The sequence below is a fragment of the Dermacentor variabilis genome, chromosome 2 (assembly GCF_050947875.1).
Source record: "Dermacentor variabilis isolate Ectoservices chromosome 2, ASM5094787v1, whole genome shotgun sequence".
Lineage (NCBI taxonomy): Eukaryota > Metazoa > Arthropoda > Arachnida > Ixodida > Ixodidae > Dermacentor > Dermacentor variabilis.
This window is the reverse complement of record NC_134569.1, coordinates 144344197-144365018: the sequence shown is the minus strand read 5'-3', so window position 1 is coordinate 144365018 and position 20822 is coordinate 144344197. Positions and strand designations below refer to the sequence as shown.

Here is a 20822-nt window from a genome sequence, read left to right as displayed (position 1 = left end):
TTGTTAAGTGTAACGGCAAAGAAAACAACTCTATCCCCCCTTAAACAGCTCTGAAACCATAATTGATGCTGATGAAGACAAAGTGAAACTTTTTAGTAATTTTTTCTTGTCAGTGTTTAGACCAAAGCGTTCTCGAACTCTTAATGTGATCTGCCAAATGGATATTAAACAAATGCCTGAGGTTATATTTGGTGTAGAAGGTTTGCGTAAATTACTGCAGGAGATGAAGCCGACGATCGCTTGTGGCCCCGATGATATTCCGGCAGCGATTCTTAAAAACTGTTCTGGAATATTGTGTCTTTACTTTTCTCGGTTATTTACAAAGTGTTTATCTGAGTCTTGTTTACCGCGTGATTGGAAGCTGGCACCGGTTGTACCCATTCACAAAGGTGGATCGAGAAGTGCCGTTGAGAACTACAGACCGGTATCCTTAACAAGTATCACATGCAAGTTAATGGAACACATAATTTATACTTCAATCATGTCGCATTTAGTTAAACACAATATTCTAAGCTCTAGTCAACATGGTTTTCGACAAGGTTTTTCATGCTCTACACAGTTAGTAGAATTTTTTCGTGATTTGGCCTCGGCAATAGACAAAACCAAAAGAATAGACTGCATATTTCTAGATTTCAAAAAAGCTTTGATGTCGTGGCACATGATCTTATCTCAAAACTTAGGGCCTACAAATTGGACAACAGTGTCATAGCTTGGACTGCCGAATATCTTCGTGCAAGAGAGCAGTCTGTGGTGCTCAACGGTTTTTTTTCTGTATATGTTCCAGTTACCTCAGGTGTTCCTCAGGGATCAGTTTTAGGTCCCCTATTATTTTACTGTTTATTAATGATATTGCAAGTGACCTTACGTCTTCATTTAGAATATTTGCGGATGACTGTGTCATTTATAGAGTCAGAGATAACGCAAATGACATTTCATTATTACAGATTGATTTAGCCCTTATAGGAACATGGTGCAATACGTTGGAAATATCACTAAATGTTCAAAAATGTGTTCACGTCACCTTTTCAAGGAAGCGCGCATTTCAGTCATGCACTTATACCTTGAGTAATATGGCATTAAACAAGCTTGACGAATACAAATATTTAGGAATTTTAATGACGTTTGACTTAAGATGGAGCAGGTATATTACGCATATAAGAATAAGGTAATATTTTCATTGGGATTCCTCCGCCGTAACTTAAGTTACATACCGAATAATTTAAAAGAGCAATTGTATTTCACTTATGTTCGTAGTTTACTTGAGTACGGTTGTATTCGTTGGGATCTCTACACGGCTGATCTCACGGAACAGCTTGAAAGAGTGCAGAATAGAACAGCTAGGTTTGTTCTTAATAACTATGGTAGAAAATTAAGTATGACAGAAAGTAAAATTAAATTATCGTGGCAAGCATTAAAACACCAGCGAAAAAATCTGAGGTTGAAATTTTTTCGCGCTGTTTATTATTCAAAAACAGGGATCGAGAGAGAAAGATATATTAAGTCGCCTACTCATACGTCGTTGAGACGCGACCATGCGGTGAAAGTCCGCGAGTTTCCTTTCAGGGGTGACGTCCTTAGGTATTCTTTTTTTGTTCGGTCTATAAGAGAATTGAATGCTCTTTCGCCTGACATTGTTAATATTGAAAAAGTAATGCGTTTTATCGCGCTTTATGTATGTGATGACTTGTTCCTTCCTTTAAAATGTAATCCCCCATGCTGTAATGCCCGCATGGGCGATGCAGGTACCTAATAAATAAATAAATAAATAAGTAAATAAATAATAGAGTTGAGACGTCGATAGTCAACGCGGGCTCCTCCATGACCCGTCCTTTTACAACGAAGCTGTAAGTTTTACTATGTCAGTGTACGCCTTTCTTTGTCATGCTCGAAAGGTAGTAGGTTTGTCCCAATAAAATATAACTTTACGGCCAACTGGTTCCTTGAAAACTAAACTCATTACAGAAACAGCTGCTCCGGTGTCTATCAAAGCTATTGTGCGAACATCGTCAACAAGCACATGAACCTTGTTTTGAAGCATCGAAGCTGCTGGAAGCAAACTTGTGTGCAATGCCGTAAGTCCAGCGTCCTCACTTCCATCGGCGGCGCAGGCTAGTTTCGATGTCGGAGATGAAAGCCGTGGGCGGGGCAATGGAGATGGTAACCGTCCGTGGCGCGTAGCAGGCGGAGTCAGGCTGGAATAGTCACTATGGTTATTCTGCAGGTACAGCGGCTGCTGTGCAGTTGGATCCGAAAGCAAGTAGGTGTGATCTGGCCCTTGGCTTCGCCTTAGGAATGCTGCACATCGCTTGGAAGATGTCGTACGTGGGCGACGTCATGTAAGGCAGTGGCGGGTTATGTGTCTGCGAACACCGCATTGGCAGCACACGGGGCGTTCACGCGGCATACCCAAAGTCGCGGTATTGCAAGTGTACTCGGTGCACCATTCCAATTCGGGAACGAACGGAGAGGGTCGGCTGTTGTAGCTGTAACCGTCACGGGGCGCATAAGGCGGCACAACGTTAGAGGCCATTGCAGCATTGATAGCTGTGGATGGTATATCACCATGCGTGTATCTAGCTTGCACAGGAAAAGAAACATACCGACGTAGTTCCTCGCGTACAATCAAACGAATGGTGGAGGAAAGGCCGGCAAGTAGTGACTCATGGCAGACAGTGGCGACCATCGTGACGTTGGCCAGACGTCCAAACTTCGAAGCGATGCGACTTCTTGTAAGGGCCTCGAAGGTTCTACAGTGATTCCGGAGTCTCCTTGCCGATGAAGAAGTGATAAAAATCCTCGGCATTACCTTTGAGAATATGGCCCGCCTTGTGTTCTTCCGCCATGTGAGTAATCCACATACTTGCAAAACTTCAGTATCTCTTCAATGTACGTTCTGCAAGTCTGCCCGGTGACTTCAGTTCTCTGCGACATCTGCTCCGCACATTTCTTCTTCGTTGCTGGGTCTCCAAAGCATTTCTTGATTTCCTCCTCAAATAGTTTCCAGTTTTTCAAAGTGACTTCATGGTTCTCAAAGCATACCAACGCAGTGAAATCAACGAACAACTCCGCGTTACGCAAATTGCTAGCGGCATTCCAACTGTTGGATCGGCTCCCCGCTGATCATAGCTGAGCCATTCATCCACGTCGTCGCCTGGTTTTCCTATGAAGGTCTGCGGCGTCCTCTAGTGGAAAGGAGATGGCCTCGCGAATGGTTGCTGGGTGTCTCTATTCAAGCTTATTTCTTGAGGTAGTGTTGCCAAGCTCGCAAGTAGACGGGTGCGGCGAAGCTCGTATTGCTGTGCTTCCGTTGTTGCCAGACGATGTCCCTCAGGTAGCATTAGGCAGTAGCTGGCTTACCTCGCACCTTCCATCACAATTGTGACGATGGATCGTGTTTATTCACAAAATGAAGAATGCGAAGATATCGCTCAGTGAAAGCAGTCCACAGCGCCGCACGCCAGCCAGCCCAACTTCGTACTTCTCTTCATCCAAACTCCACTCGCACGTTTCAATATTTTTCAGAATCAGAATCAGAATTTATTGTTAGGATTTGGGTCAAATTACAAGTATTTAGTATGCAGGAGGAGGTCCTATAGTCAAAGACTGTATCGGGACCTCCTGTACAAGAATAGTTATGATAATTGACATCTCAAAGCAACAGTAGCATATAATAAGGTATTATACAAGCAACAGGAAATGAACGTTAACAGAGCAAAATACAGAATTCATTGCAAGTAATAACAAGGTTTAGCTTATCTCACGGTAACATAAAGAATTGTATGTGAAGAAAATACCAGTAGTTTATTTAGAAGAACAAAAACACAAAAAAGCAAAAAAGCAAGAAAGAACGGACAAAAAAAAAACGGTTACAGTAAATTTTCTCATTAGTTTGTCAATAAAAAATGTATTTTGAGTTCCCTTTTGAATTGGTGTAAAGATCTTGTATTTTTCATAATGAGAGGAAGAGTGTTCCACACTGATATGGAAGTAATTCCATGGTTTGTTTACCGTAGTTAGTGCGTATTCGTGGTAAAAGAATATTGTTATTCAACGCGAATCTGGTGGTACTATTAGTTGCCAGGTTAGATGGTGAAAATGTGATTGTTGGTAGCTCATTATGTAGAAATCTGTAGGAAAATATACCTAGGTTGTATTTAGTGAGCCGAGAAATAGTAAGGATGTTATAGTAAGGATGTTAAGTGAGGATGTGTTTCAAGACAGTGGTTTATGGGCTGCCAATCACAAAATTCTGACGAATGATATAGTCGAGGCTGTAAGACCTGGTATGTGCCACTTTAGCTATTGAACAGTGTAGCAATAAAACCTGCATGTACAGCATGGCTAAGCATGTAGCATACTTACACATAAATATATGGGGGGGGCCTTACGCTTGAGGTGTACATGTAGTTGCTATAGCAACAAAAAGCGACTTACCCGGCAGAGACTAAAACGCACGCATTGACCAAGATTTCGGCTCTAGATAGGCGGTTATGAACTTGATTGCCTGAAAAAGAAGAAAAATAAAAACACCAGCGTGCCAGGATTTCTACTACACGAAAAAATACTTACGAAGGCCAAGCGAGGACAGTGCGAAAATGCGCTATGTTGAATGAATGTTGTTTTAAAGCCCTTGAAGCAGGAATACGTTTTCAATGTTATTAAATAAATGAAATTCTAAACAACTGAAAAATTCTAAATATTTCTTGAGCCTAAACAGCCATGCCGTGACTAAGCAACGCTTTGTATTGTTGTATTTATCTTTAGTTTGTTGTGAAAGTTATATGAATATATTTTTGTTATTAACTACAATAATCACTTTAGAACAAGAAGCTGCCGCTACCATACGGAAACAAAATATATGTCGTATCCAAGTAATATGTTTCTTTAGTTACTTCCTCAGGTGTGCATGGTTGGCGGGCGGCGATCTAACACGCTGGTGGCAAAAATAGTGAGGGCGCATGAAGAACCTGAGAGGGAAGCACAAGTGCGGAGGAGGAGGGGGAGAGTAAAAGAGCGTGCGCAGAGAAGCAAGAAAAAAGGAAAACTACGTGACTGGTCGGCACAGGCTCTCCTCTTCCTGTTATGCACACAGGAAGTGGAGAGCGATGAGGATGGTGAGCCCCAGGCCTCACCATCTCCACATAAGAAACGTAGCACGATAGACGTAGCAGGGTAATCGGAAAGATTTATCGCTGACTTTGACGATGTTCTTTCGTGGTTCTGCCAGAATATTTAGAATGGAAAGTCCAAGAGACTGTTGCTAGTACCGGATTACAATGTATCCAGTGCAAAGAAGTCTATGAGGCAGCACAAAAGCTTACGTATTTTGTGCAAGTACGGGAGGGACCAGCTAAATTTGGGAGCACGCGCGGATGGCCTTCTTTAAGTAATCCGAGATCATCAGAAAGGCTTCTAAAAGATTTGCCGAACAAGGAGGAAATTTTATCCAAGTAATATAGTAAGAGTCCTTTTTTTTACTGAAAGCACTTAATTGTACACTACGTTTTCATTTAGGTTTTCAGAAACAGCTGGATTTCCTTGTAGCACTCGAAGAAAATTAGTGACAATAAATTGGTCGCAATCATTACTTACAATGTCTTATTATTAATTACAGCAATACATTATGCTCATGCTTCTAGAGCTTACGACTGAAGTCACGGTTTTAATGCAATAATTCACTTAAAGGGAAGCTGAAACGGTTTTCAATTTCCATGAATTGCTGGAGCTGGGAAGAACAGACCTAATAATTTACGGTTGTGAAATTTTTTTCTTCGTTTTTTAATATAAGCGGCGGAAATCGTTTTATAAATCCCCCCGCGGGCACATGCCGTCGCTCCCCGGTGCGCCGGGTGAGGAGGCAGCCGGAGGAGAGAACCGCCGAGAGTGACGTCATTCCCGGGGACCGTGCTGCCGGACCGGCGTGCTGGCATGTGCAGGCATGCTTCTTTCCGTCCTGCGCTTTACTAAACGACGCTACGAGAGATCTGCTGCCGCTGGCGTTTGTTTCCTTTTGCCATTTTCGTGAACTACGCATCCTTTCTGTGCCGCGTGAGTGCCTACAGCCAAGGGCGCCCAAAGTGCCCTCGTTCTGTGCAGCATTCGGCTGTGCAAACACAGGCGGGCGAGGCGATGTGGTGTTTCACATGTTCCCGAAGGACAAGAAGCTTGCAGCGCAGTGGGTCCGTGCGGTGAGGAGAGATAATTTCGTGCCGACGAAATCAACTGTGCTGTGCTCGGACCATTTCCGCGACAGTGATTATCATTGGAGCTTGACAACGATGTGGGCAATCGGTATTCCAATTAAATCGGCGTTACTGAAGCCCGGCGTTGTTCCGTCTATATTCTCCCACAAGAGAAACACCTCGTCACCTCGAAGAGCGGCCTTCGCCAAGAGGCGCTCAGTTCTGAATGAAAAAAAAAGAATTTACGTATAGAAACAATCCGTGTACTTATACGGCTGCTAAAACGTTGTTTGAAATAAATTTGCTTCTCGTTATTTTTGAATTGCAGCCCGTCGCGGCAGCTTCACGTGCATACTTGCGCGAGCCAACGGCGCTGGCACGCTGCGAAGCATAGACGTAAACGCGGGGAGTAATAAATTTTGGTGACCGGACTTCTTGCGTAGCTTCCACAGCGTTCCACCTGAGGTATGAATGTCGCTTGCCTGGCGACATTCGACGTACGGTCGCAGTTACCGTAAAGTTGCCATGTTTACCATACGGCGGTGCTAAAACTGCATAATATCTATGTGTCAACACTAGCATGCAGCACGCATACCGATTCTTGATCGAGACACAATCGTAATGTCGTCGAACCATAGTATGAATATTGCACGCATAATCTCCCTGGCCCCCTCTGGATGTGTATGATAAGCAACTTCCATGAATGTAGCTCGCAGCACTGTATGTGCGCGCTTTGAAACGCGGCACTTGTGTTCGCGATTGTGTATCAACACGCAAAAAGCCACGGAACTTTAGACAAGCAGAGACAAGGTGCTTGACATCGCGGAATTGCACGCGTGTTTACAATCTTATGAGAAGTTAGTGCTTCGGCATTCTTCCAGCAGCAAGTTCCCAGTCACACTTTAGCGCGTTTTTTCTCCTGTCATTTGAACGTGCAACTACATGAAAAAACGTACGTACCAGCTAAGATTTCTAACACGCGAGAAGGTTCACACATCACTCTCCCTGTTGGCACACTCAACATCGTCGATGCCGCCGTTACCGCCATCGTTTTCTGTATCGGCTGTCGGTTCGAACATGTACGGCGAAAATACAAGCTGTCCGAGATAGCGATAACGTCTCATAATGCTTACAACTCAGCTGTGAAGCCAGAACAGAACAGCGTGCTACGCTCTGAAACGGCGGCGCCGACCGGCAATCCCCGTGAATGACGTCACAACAGTCCCGACCAATCACGGGCAACAGCGGCGTTCGCGCGATGCCCTGAGGCGCTGGTGCGCGTTTCCTTGCAAAAAACAGCCGCTTGTGTTTGTTTCCGCCCTTTTTAAACGAGGTATTCGTGTTGAGTGGGCTCAAATCTGTACAATGCCGCAGGGAACTCACTTTTTTTCGAAAAGTATTTCAGCTTCCCTTTAAGAGCCCAAGAAGGCCCCGAACGCCAAGAAATAGAGAAGAACTCCACAATAAGGTTCACCTGTTATATTCCTGCGTACTTTCAGAAAGAAAAAGTCGCAGTTTCGTCCGAAAGACGAAGCATCGATTGCGATAGGAAATTAATGGACAGCTTTTTACTAAGTAAGATTATGAGTTTTATTGCCCGTATAATGTTTTAAACATAGGCATACCAAGTAAATAAGCGTGGTGTCACATGCGCACAAGGAAACATGAACACACCTCACCCGATTACCGCGGAAACAAGCTGTCAAAATGCCGGAGTGAGTAAGCGCGGCACCAGCAGCGAGCCAGTTGACCTTCGTGCATCTCTCGCTTCAACGCGAACGGAACGCCCAAAGCACAGCGCATGCGAAGCCACCGGCACGACGCGCAGTCTGCAAACATCGCAGATCGCTTTGAAGATTAGGCCCGTGCGGGCGCGCACTTTGGCCATGTCGCAGATCGCTTTCAAGATACGGCTCCCCCACAGCCGTGCCATAAGCAGCAGCCGCCGGAGGATACCCATCTCCCCTCCTCCCCACCTCCCCCACCTCGCCGCGCCTCCGTGCCTCGCGCGCGAAAGGAGAAGGTGCACTTCCGCCCAGCCTTCCTCGCTGGCGCACGCGAGGTTGAGCCAGTGGTTGAGCCGCGTTCGCAGGCTCACCCTCTCATGCTTTCACTCGCACATAGAGCATACGGCGCACGGCGAGGATTTTATCGCCCTTGGACATTATAGGGAGCCTAATGGCGGCGGCGACGTCGACGGTAGAAATGCGCCTGCAGTGTCCATATAATTGCTATCGTAATAAAGATCTTGCCTATAACATTTCATGATCTTCAGATAGCCAGTACACAAATACGAAAAGCTGCTCGGTTAAATTATGGTGTTCTGCGTGCCAAAATCACGATCTGATTACGAGGCACGCCGTAGTAAGCGACTTCGGGAATTTGTACCACCTAGGGTTCTTTAACATGCACGTAAATCTAAGCACACGAGCGTTTTCGCACCCATCGAAACGCGGTCGCCGTGGCCGGCATTCGGTCCAGTGACCTCGTACTTAGCAGGCTAACACCATAGCCACTAAGCAACCGCGGCGAGTGAAAAGCTGCTCGACTACCTCACAAGGCAATTTACTATAATGGCCTCGAGCTCCACCACTGGAAAAGCTGGCGCCACCGTCGCGGTGACGTGCTATTAGGGATCACGTGGACATAGCAACCGCGTCGGCTGCTTCGAGAGCGCCGAAGCGAGCTTAAAACGAGTTTAAATTCCCTCGTACGCTACGATCCTCATTTAGTGGCGAGATTTTCCCGCTTCGAGTGTCCTTTACAACGCTTGAAAGCACTACAATAGGTAGAGGCTGCCTTTGAAGGCGCGCAACATGGTAGGCTACTGCTCGGTGCCGCAGTGCCGGACATATGCAACGGAGCCCGGTGTCAGCCTTATTCACACGTAGCCGCAGGACAAGAAGCTGCGTGAAGCTTGGCTCGCGAAACATCAAACCGGCAAACAGTCGTCGGCTACAACTCGGGTATGCAGCAAGCACAAACGCGAGGAAGATTTCTGCTACGGCGCCGGGTCTGCGATGTTCGGAAAACGCGCACTGAGACACTCGCCCGAGTCCGCTGCCCGAATAATGTCATGACGGTTTGGTCTAGAAACTTGTCGATGCTATAGATACTGACAAGTTCACTGAAGTGGAAAGGGAGTGGTAAGAAGCACATTAAAAAAGCATGGCAGATGGTCATGTTTGTGTTATGAATTATTAGACTGGATTACAAACAAGAAGCAGCGGGAAATCGCACGCTGAGAACACCGATAAACATACAGTGCGGCGCAACTGGACAAATAATATTGAAACGTCCAAGAATTTAGAAGAAAAAAAAAAAGATTGAATCGTCGCGACGGCACATCACAGGCGTCGAAGTCTCCACATTGAAATTATTTTTTAACAGCTCTGACAGCGCCCACGCAACAATGGTTGCTTGTATACTGTCAAATGCTCATATTGTGTGGCCTAAAGCTCATGGCACGGTGCGAAAACGCGCACGCGGCGAAAGCGAAACAGTGCGCGGACAAGCACGCAGACGCGCAGTCAGTCGCTGCGAATCTGTGCGATCGCTGCATTGAGGCTTCATTCTATTACGCTCCATTTAGTTATACAAACACTGTAAGAGCATATTTCACATAGTGTGCTCTCAGCGTTTCAAGAAGCCGGTTCGGGAGACTACATCGCGGCGACCGCGCGCAGTGGCGTTCACTGTACGTATCCGGTAAAGAGATAGCGTCTGTAAACGATTCTGTGCTTTCAGTTTGCCCAAGATTATTATTTAGACAGTAAAATACTTCTCTCGTTTCAAAATTAGTTACAGAAATGTCCGGAAGAGCTCGCGCGTGGTGTTTTCAGTGAGCGCTGACAGCAAAACCTATGAGGAGCGCGCCGCGTGATCCCTCATACTACGCGAGCGAGGCGCTTCCGATAGATGGGGACTCCGTAACTCCTCGCCGCCAGGATGTAACAGTCCTAACATTTATCTTGGTGCGATCTTTAGTAACGTTGCGACATATTCACGGAGATATCGCGGTTTAGCCGAGGTTTGCCTGTAGGGAATTGTTTGGTATGGTAAGCTTAATGTAAACGCTATAGACAACATTTAAGTGACCAAAATAGCAAACATTCTTTTCGTCACGACAGTTGCAGTCTGGTGAACATCTTGAGATAATACAATTTGTCGCGTTCTGAAAAGAAACAGTAATTACTAAATTATAATTAATTTTTTAAGGTTACTCTCGACCTTAGTTGCTTCCTATCTTACTCAGCCACCCCATAAACCTTGGTCACGTTCCTACAAAAATGTTCCGAATGTGGTTGAGTTATTCTCGCCATGAAACGAAAATTGTAGATGGATCTGTATATCGCACACTGAAAGCATGGTTATTAAGGCGTACATAAAATATAGTATACATAAGGTAAAGAACTTACGCATGCAATCACAACATCTCGGTTTACATAGATTTAGAAACGTACCTGCAGCGGCATCCACTTCTTCACTCTTAAGGAGAACCTGTAGGATGTCACATGCCTTGTTCTGAAAGAAAATAAATATAAAATCCAGAGTGGCCTAGCGTAACCCACACACGCGTGCATCAAGACGCGAACGGAGAATAATTGCGATATGGCTAACAATTTTAAAAGCGCTAAACTTAGAAGTGTAGTGCTGTCATGCGTGAACTTGACGGTGTGCCTCCATGCTTTTCAATTCTACTGATCGAGATGCCTGTCCCAAATTCTTTGTACTACTGTCCAATATTGGCACTGAACTGCTACGCTTTGGCAGAATATTATTTTGTTACTGAATAACATATACTGTTTCGTGGTATTCGTTCTGCGTCGAAGTAGCTTCTGAAATTCGAGAACTGAAATTAATTGCTAAAGAAATACGAAATATTCAAAGTTCCCAAGCAGCATACCAAAATATATATGCAGACTGCAATAACAACAAAATTCTCTCACAATTCCGAACGTCAGAACATGCATGCACACACATCTGTTCTGGTGATCCCTGTCAGAAGACCCGCCCTTACTGCGTCGTTGGAAGTCCTTCAAAAAAAAAAAAAAATCTTGTCCTGAAGGATGAGGAAGAAGTCGCCGAAGGGAGCGGACGCATCTCACATCGGCTCCGTTTTCCAAGATAGAATTTAGCTGTGATTATCGCTCATTCTGGCCGATATTCTGACCCCATATTCAAGGTGGAAAACGACTTCCTCCCCAATTACAGAGGCTTTTGACGCGGTGCACACGGCGTGGGGTCACAAGCACGATCACCCCAAAGGCATGCATCTATGGGCGACGGCGTAATACGCCGGGCTCGAGCTGGTCACTGACCCCGCAGCACCAACAAGGCAGGGCAACAGCGTCAGCACTGACACGACGCCGGACCTTACTTTCACGTGCAACGCACGCAAAGTCACTTGGACAAACACCATGCAAGACTTGGGAAGCGATCACTACATTATTTCCATAGAAGCAGAAGACGGCCCTCAGGAACACAGTGCCGGTCGTCAAATGAAGATCACCAACTGGAATCACCTATGCAAACATCGTGACAAGCAACAGGTGGAAGACATCAAAGACATAGGACAACGGAGCGACCAACTGCGGTAGGATATCGAGCGCGTGACGCAAATGATCCCATCGACAGATGGGCTCGAGTCAATATACTCCCGGTTGCTGCTCATGTGGGAAGCCAAAACACACGGGCAGCACCAATGGAAACAACAGAGACGCAATAGGAGACTGCGTGAACGGATAGCGTAGCTCAATAAAGAAATAGAAAAGCACGCGCTTAACCGGCAATAACAACAATGGGAAGAGAAATGCGCGGATATGGATGGTCAACTCACCACGCGTTGTACGTGGCAGATACTTCGGTACCTCATTGATCCCGCCAACACCAAGACCACACACATGCAAGACATACAAAATCATACACGCTTACGGGGGAACGGAACAACAATTCCTACGGGATGCGGAACGCCTTTACATATCCCAAACGCCACCGCAAATATATCCGGACTACTCGAGAGAAAGCAACGCCACCCAAGACGCGGAATTCTCCGTTGCCGAAATGAAGGCGGTGCTCGTCAAACTCAATACCAAGTCGGCCCCTGGCCCCGATCGAATATCCAATAGGGCACTACGCAATCTCGATTACGGATCGATCGAGAAACTCACAAAATGCATTAACGAGTGTTGGGCGTAAGGCAAGCTACCCCAGCAATGGAAAGAAGCAAAGATCATACTGATACCTAAACCTGGCAAGAAATCCTAGCTGGAGAACCTGCGCCTCATCTCCCTCACGTCCTGCGTGGGCAAGTTGATGGAGCACGCGTTTCTCAATAGACTCACGGATTACCTCTAGGACAACGAATTTGTTACACAGACCATGATTAGGTACAGAAGACATCTCTCCACGCAAGACGCCCTTAAACATCAAATCATAGACAATCCGGGGCGCTCGTCAAGAGCCATCCTCGGGCTGAAACCGAAGAAGGCTTTCAAAAACGTTCGCCACAATTGCCATATTGCGACAAATAGACACGCTAAATCGACAAATAGACAAGCTCTCGCATTTCTTAAAAAAACGTGGCATTCCACATACTGTTGATGTTGTTTGAACTGCTCAGAATAAGCTAGGTGCTATTTATCCAGCACTTCAAAAGCGCATGCGCAGGAAGGGGAAGCAAAACAAGCTCAATGCAGCACGAGACACAACACAAACTTCGTTACTTGTGCATGCAATGTTGTGCAGCCCATTCCTTTATTTTATGTGGACAGAAATACATCGGACAGGCAGGCCGCTGCCTAAACATTAGACTCAGAGAGCACGTCAGCTCCCTAAAAGGGTCACCATATTTGCGTCTTGCCATGCACTGCCGACAATGCTGATCTAAGCCCGTTCTACGCGACAGAATTATCCCCTTTCGGCAGCAAGACAGGACAACTTGGGAGGTTGTAGAGGCTTTCTGAATTCGGAAAAACGGTTCCACGTGTGTCAGCCAGCCCTCGATTAACCTTCGCACAAGAGACATAAGACACCTCGACAGAGCATTTTTCGATGCTAACACAATGTTATCAGTGCACACATGTTAAGGGCCTGATTCAGAGCTTGCTTTTATGTCTTGCGATCTTGTAGAATTTTCTGTTTTTGTTTTTATTCGCATATCCTTGTCGCCATTGAATTTTGCAACTATCTGAAACATTTTGGGGGGATTGGAGAGCGCTTGCGCAATGACCTGTTGCGCTTTTGATCAGTGCCGGCAGATAAAAGCGCTTGATTTTCTGAGAATAAACTTTAGTTTGAACTCAGCGCTCGTTCTGTCTGGTGTTCCTTTCCTCTGCCGCCGGATTTCTTGCGCTTAAATAAAAGTATTGAGTGAAACGAGCTGTTGTGCTAGGGACCCTCTCTTAGAATCCTGCCATGAGAATTTCATTTATGTTTATCAATTAAAGCGAATGTCTTTTTTTGCGACTTTACAAAAACTTTTCCGCATCCGGTTGGTTTCAACCTCTTTCCTTGGGCGATCCGAAAGGTAGTGCACAGCAGCGCCAATAAAAATACATAATTTCCGGGTTGCAGCCCAGTTATTATTTGGCACGTTTAATATTTATCTCTGAGAACATTTAAGAAAGAAGGTATGCGCTCTCCGGGTTCTTTTTTTCATCACATTTTTTTCTGGGCTCCCATCCTCAAAATTCTGAGGAATAATTTTCCCAGGAATGTAGAACCTGGCATTAGCAACTTTAGTTATGAAATGGTGTGGCAATATAACCCGCATGTACGACATGTAATATACCATGACATCGCATCTAGCATACGTATAGTTAACTATACATGGAACACCACGGCGGTGGCGACGGCAAAAATTCGCTTTGAATAGCCATAATATACTAGTTAGTAATATATAAATACTAGTTAGCATTTTCATAATGCATCCTTGTTACTGGTGCTGTTCATGGTAAATTGAGATGTTCTTAACACTTCATAAATACTGCGCGTGTAACTTAACGCATATGAATGGTAAACGAAGGTCATTATCCTTTCTCACCGAAAGACGCTGTTTAATACATAATTTTCGCGGCATTTCTTGTACATATAGCAGGAAGTTCAGCTATTAAACTTCTCTTTTATCTTCCTATATATGAGCATAGCAATGTATCACTCACACACGCTAAGCAAAGAGCACACCGTTCTATTTCTAAGAGAACTGGCAGCCACAGTTCAAAGGAACGCCGAGCAAGCGTTCTAGTTTGTCACTCGTAGTCACCGATGTCACCGCGCGCGCTCAACATCGCGGAACAGCACAGAACCGGAGAAAAAGTGATCCGTCCAGCGACTTCGGGCAGCGAGCAGCAACGGAGGCCATCCAAGGCAGATCATGTGTCAGCCATCTCGCGTCGCCGCGAAAACACGATAGTCGTTCGTCATTCGTTGGATATAACAACAAATCCTCTACGGTAAGTGAATTCTATCTTAGGCGCACATTTTGCGTATATGACATGCTATCGCTAGGAAGTCGTCGCGGCGCTTAGCCGACGCGATTGACAACGGGCTAGGCAAGCGCGCCGTGTCTTGATGTCAATCGCAAAAGCCAGTCGTCTCGATAACTGCATGTGATTTTATCACTTGCCACTATCCGTAGGAGCTTTGAAAATAGCAAACGCTGCCAGAACCATGGTATGTTCAACAAGACGCGAGGCGAGAGAACGCTTAAAATGGTTTGTTCACCAGCCCATGATTCCGAAACTATGCATAGCGCGCTTAGCGTACGTTTTCAGTGTTTGAATTTATTAAGTTTGGCAGTCTACTGTGTACGCAAAGCTGTTCAAATAAGGAGTCACATAACAGTAGGCGCCATCTTGCTTACGGCATGCTTTCGTTATAAATAATCCGAGAGCTTGAGTGTGTCTCGCCCATGGGTAATCTGCGACCACTGAAGTTACGTGCAGCACCAGTGCTATAGTTAGAAACTTTGCCGCAGGCATTCAGCTGCATGCTGCACGAGGTCAATTGGGCGCGTTATCTTAAACTTACTGAAAACGCATGAGGAATCCATGTTTATGCTGAATAACGCATAAACCCCCAGAAACGATTTTGCGCACGACACCTACAAACCATGCGATAGAGATGGCTGTCACGTTGGCTCGTCGCCTACAAGTCGCACTCCGTGCGAGCGCCTCCCCGGTGTTGCCGGTATGAGGACTGCATATACGCGTTGAAACTGGCGTGATGCGTGCTTTAGTAATGTTACTTGATGTGTTTTACTGTAAACAGCATAAAATATTTCCGAAGGTCTTGTAGTAGGTTCTTATCGTTGCACGCATAAAAACTCAATCGTTTGCTCGTTCCGCGCGACAATCGGTAGCATTTGAGCGATGTACATACATACAGTTCCGGCTTCGCGCTATTGGCTAGTCGCTCATAGCACTTCCGGGAGGCGAGCGACGATTTCGACGACGCCGCAGTTAGGCGACGCGGGCTCCACACTCTCTCCGGTTTCCGCCATCTGGCAGGAGCTGGCTGCAGTTGAAAGGCAAAGTCTGATTCGCGAGCAACAGAACGACTGTTCAATAGCCGATCTGAGGAAGAGCGTCAAACGGGGAGCGAAAAAAAAAAGGGTTTCATTTTACGAGGAATCTGGCTTATTGTACCGCCGCTACACGGATAAGCATGGTCGCAAATATAAGCAGCTTCTGATTCCTCGAAAATATCACCGGGAAAAATGAATGACCTCACTTGCTTCCTCATAGTATGTTTTCGGTCCAAGTGATTTCAAGGGGACCATTCTAATTTTGCTTATTATTGCTGATTAATAATTGCTCATGATATTTTGGTGCGTTGTTAGTTTGAAAAATGGTTGCTTGAGCCTTGTGTACCAGATCGTACACCTGCCTCTTGTTGCAGCGGGAGAAAAAGGGGGATAGCAATTTAGTTAGGTTGATTTGGATTATGGCCTTGTCTGGTGTTTGACGGGAGACAGAGGGCACTTGCTCGTGTTGGGTGTTGCCTTTTGCCGGTCGGTTTTGCAAGCTGCAGAACGACCAACCATGACCAGTGGCGAGAAGCAAGGGCTTAGGAACGACCCGAGCGGAGCTGGTTGAGGTGCCTTGGCGACAATGCGGTGAGCACAGCTCCTGTCCTGGCGTGTGGGACCTGGGCACGTGAAGTTACCTGGCGTCCGGACACTGGACGTGAACTTGGACGAGCCTGACGAACGTGCGCGCCTGGCATCCGAGCCACGTGGAGGCAGCTCGTCTACCCGGCGCCTTATCTGATGGCGGGTATGCTGTTGTGCCATTACCACCAGCCCTGATTCCGAATCTACAAGATGCAGAATTTATCCTGCGAACGCCCTTTGGACAAACCCGGGGCTGCGCCGAAAGGCACAGCGCCCTAATTCTCCCTTGACAAGTCAAGATGCTGAGCCGTCAGGCAGCGGCGTCCCCGGAGAAGCACCCAACACATGTCCAAACGTGCAACAAAGTGCTAGACAGCCCGGCGCCGTATTTCCTTTTCCCTGGAGGTCACCGCGCACGGCAACTTGGAAGCGGGTGGCCAGCGCGGTCGCTGGTTTGACCTCTCGGACGACCGTCGAGTGCTGGCTTTGTATTGGGCCGTTTGAGTAACAATCGTTTCTCGGGGCTTTATAAGTCCCGACGCCGCCGCCTGGAAAACCGGATCCACCGACCCACCGGGAGCCGAGAGCCGCTCTCGAGTGGAGTGAGATGTGTCACGCGTTGCAGTCTCACCGGATGTCGCCGAGCGGGAACAGTCGCGTTTGCTGTGAGCTCTCGGCCCCCGTGCCGATCCGATCTTGTCCTGTATAATGACCTGTATATAGTGTATAAAATCCCTTTCGTTATTCTCACCGACGCCTGACTCGGAGTCTTCGCTACCAACGCTCTGTCACGAAACGGGTGACGAGCGCTACGAGACCACTTCAGAGTCGCAACATGAGTTGGCAACGCTCTGTCACGAAACGGGTGACGGCAGCTACGGGACCACCTCAAAGTCGTAATAGTGGTGGCAGCGGTGCAAAGTCGTAACAATGTCCAGAAGCGAGCGATCTGTTCAAGCGACGGCCCGTTTTGTCGCTCGGAGCTGTCGCGCACTAAATCGCTCCCATGGTGTTTAGCCCTAAGACTGAACTGTTTTTGCTCATGTATGGAAATGGTGTGATTATAGGTCTGGTTTTGTCTCCTGTTGTGGTTTTGGAGCCCGGTGAGAATCTGAAAGGGTGCATTATGCAAAATAGAAGTGAGGCGTGCGGACAGGACACAAGAGTAGAGAAGTGGACAACACTCTTGTGTCCTGTCTGCACGCCTCACTTCTATTTTGCATAATGAATCCTTACCAACTAGCTCAGCTTTCTGTCGTTCGAAAGGGTGCCTATATCTTGGAACTCGGTGAATTGTCAGGCAGCGAGTTATGCATCGGCATCGAATATAAAGGCTGCTGTTTGGAATTACAATTGCAGGGGCGATTTGCGTCTGTGTATCTGCTAATATGAGTTGGTGTTTCAGAGTTATGTCATATGAACAGCTAAAGCACCCTTCGTCTGGGGGTTACAAGCGTTATGTGTGCATCTTGCAACTGCACGGCAGATCTAACTGTGTTTATCGCTTTAATATTTTTAGTTGAGATATAGTTTAAATATAAAACATTGCTTTAATTCCGTGTCACCAGTGGTCTGTCGTACACAAAACAAAGAGTTGGTCTAATAAACTAACTGCGGTCTAACTGCAACTTTTACATGCCTTCAAAAATGTAAAAGGCTAGATTTCAAACTGCGGCAGTTGTCGAGTCTGTCAAAAGTGAAGTCCCCTGCGCACCTCATGAATGAAAATAAGTTCATGCCTTTTAGTAAGCTTAGATCCAGGCCGCAGTGAACTTTCTTGTTATTATTGAAATGTGGGTAAGCTTGCCATAACAAGCCTTGATGTCCTTTCTTTTAGGCACATCCAGTCATATCCATTGAATTGGATGACCATATTTTCATCCCTACTGAACATTTTGTTTGCAGATATGATCCTCAAATTATGGCTTGAGCAGTGGCACAAGCAGAGATGATGCGGGGGGCACACTGGGCACGTGCCTAGGATGCGTCACAAGTGGTGTTTGCGACATACCAGACTAATGAAAGACCTATGCCATCTGACCAATGACCAATATTCCATTTATTAGCAGGAGTATTTTAACATTGGTAACGAACGAGGACGAACTGTCGGTAATTTCTTTTTTGTTTAAATCTAAAAATGGAAGTTAGTTTAGCAGCTGAATGTTGCAGTCATTTAGATGTTTCGCATGCATTTTAGTAGGAAGACTAAGATCTAAGACTTTCTTTTAGTGCCATGACTTTGACTGTCTTGATGTTGTTTTACACCAAGTCCTCGTGTTGACTTTTGCTCGCGATTTTTTTCAGGCACCCGCTTTATATAACGCAAGAAGGCAGCTGCAAGGACACAAGGATGTCAAAGAGCCCCATCCCAGCACGACTTCACGTAGTGCAGAGGAGCGCACGCGAAAGAATCAAAATACATTGCCGTGCAATTTGGACAAGAGAACTAGAATGCGGGTATATTGGGTGTACCATTTGACTAAATGTCAACAAAATCAAAATACAGTATGTCACACCAAGATGGAAATTCTCATGTGCTCTAGACAGTCATCTTAACATGGTATACTTATGTAATGTCTCCGATGGCAAAGTCAAAATCAAGTATGCTCTCTGGAGACAAACACGTAGGAGCAAGTGTCATTGAAAAGTTAGAAATGTGTTTTAAAAAAAGCTGATTATTTGTGAGAAGTGACTGCTTTTTGTCTTGCCTCTCAACAGATATGTCCATGTGATGAAAAATAGTAGTACAATGAAATTGCATATTTGCTTAGTGCCATGATACATACTTGCAATGAGCCTGGTGCCTGTGTTCACTATAAAAAGCAGCAGCTCATGCTTGGCTAGGTGCTTACATACATTTAACAGCTTTAATAGTTTACATTTAACAGCACGCGAATGCAAGGGTGCAAATACAAGACACCGATTCTGTATTTTAAATGCTGACATGAAGCAGACAGATTTTCATGTCTTCCTTTTTATCTATTTTTTACACCTAACTTTAGAATTATGGCTTCCTTTTAGGTTCCAGAAAGGTGAAGCATTGGGGGAAGAGAATCCCATGTTTAAGCAGTAATTATCGTTTATGTGCATGCTTACGAAACCAGTTCATTAGAACCGCTCGTGCCTCCCGAAGCGAAAGCAAGGAGCAATTAGGGCGTTTAACTGTGTACACCGCGGTGGAAACCTTAGGTCTTAGAAGCTGGAGAGTAACTTGGAATTGAAAATTATTTTAAAAACGTAAGATTGTGGTTTCTCCAATCTACTTGCCAACCAAGTATGCTAGTGAGGGTAGAGATGCATTCAATGCAAAGAACTGAGAGCATCCGAGTAGAAGACTTGTTCATCAATTGGCGGATGTGAACATATAGTGTTAAACAAAAGCCCCTTAGTTTTATGGCTTCTGTAGACATTATTCTTCTGGACTTAAGATAGAGTGCACAGTGAGGCGATGTATTTATCTTCCTAGACACGTACTTGTTTTGAGACGGAAGATTATGTGAAGTGCAATAATTGTTCTTACTTTAGTGCGTCTTAACCACATCAGTAAGAAAAATCTTTGGTTTCAGGTAGTTGGTTCATTGTGCAAGTATATGCATTGTCGCATGCAAAATCCACGTGCATGGAAGGGATATGTGAAACAGGATGGTGCCATTCTCAATTTATGTTTTGCTTCTTTGTTTGTCTTTTTCGTGCACTTCCCTGTCTGTACTTATGCTTATGTCGCCTTTGATGCATCGTGTTCATATCTGATTTTTGGTTCACATCTGAAGCCATGCTATACTTTAGTTAGATTGCATATTCGAGGAGTCACAATAGTTGATCATGTAATTATGAAAGCTGCTCCTCAGAAGTATAGCATTCTTACCTTAATTGGAATGAAAAGCTACCATATATGAGAGGAAATTTGATGCACAATATTTTAATGCCAATGTTCCTTGCAGTTTTATACGCATTTGCTACACACTAGATAATATTGTAAATTTAATTTAATTTATTTTTGAGAAAGTGTAATGGATAAATCCCAACAGCACCAGGAAACTACTTTCTTGAGGAGGGCAACCGAATAAGAAATATCATGTGCATCTGTACTGGTTTGAGACCGGGCAGGATATTGCTGCAGAACCACAACAAGACACACTTAGAAACAATATAAGCAAAGCTAGCTAGACCTGCAGCTACGCATGAGAATATACAACACATTTCTAAATGCACTGTACTCTCGTCAGGAACATCCATACGCTCGACAGGACGTTATCAGATGAGCTGCTGTCTTAGAATATGGCACACAAAAAAGGTTTCTTGCACAATGTATCTACATTACCAGCCCCATGCTTAGCAGCTCAACTGGTAATCTCTGCCATATAAGCACGCGTTTTGTGCCAGAAATGCGTTTGCTGGCCAGTAATGCGCTGCGTATTTCTCTTCGATCATAGTGTCAATACTTTGTGACTTTGCACACGTTTGTTCTATGTTTGACTTTGCATTGTATACCTTATTTGAAAAGAAGGAGCCGATTGAAATTAAAG

At 45.4% G+C, this 20822-nt stretch overlaps 1 protein-coding gene across 3 annotated transcripts in view; it reads right to left on the bottom strand.

The window, feature by feature from the left end:
* The window catches only part of LOC142572813 (cytochrome P450 3A31-like), a 185081-nt gene that overhangs the window by 112259 nt on the left and 52000 nt on the right, over positions 1-20822 (bottom strand). For all 3 annotated transcript variants that reach the window (XM_075682184.1, XM_075682183.1, XM_075682185.1), the window contains 2 exons: positions 10646-10706; positions 4435-4504 (listed from right to left, as the gene is read on the bottom strand). In XM_075682184.1, coding sequence (XP_075538299.1) covers positions 4435-4504; positions 10646-10706 — 131 coding nt within the window. The remainder of the gene's footprint in view (positions 1-4434; positions 4505-10645; positions 10707-20822) is intronic.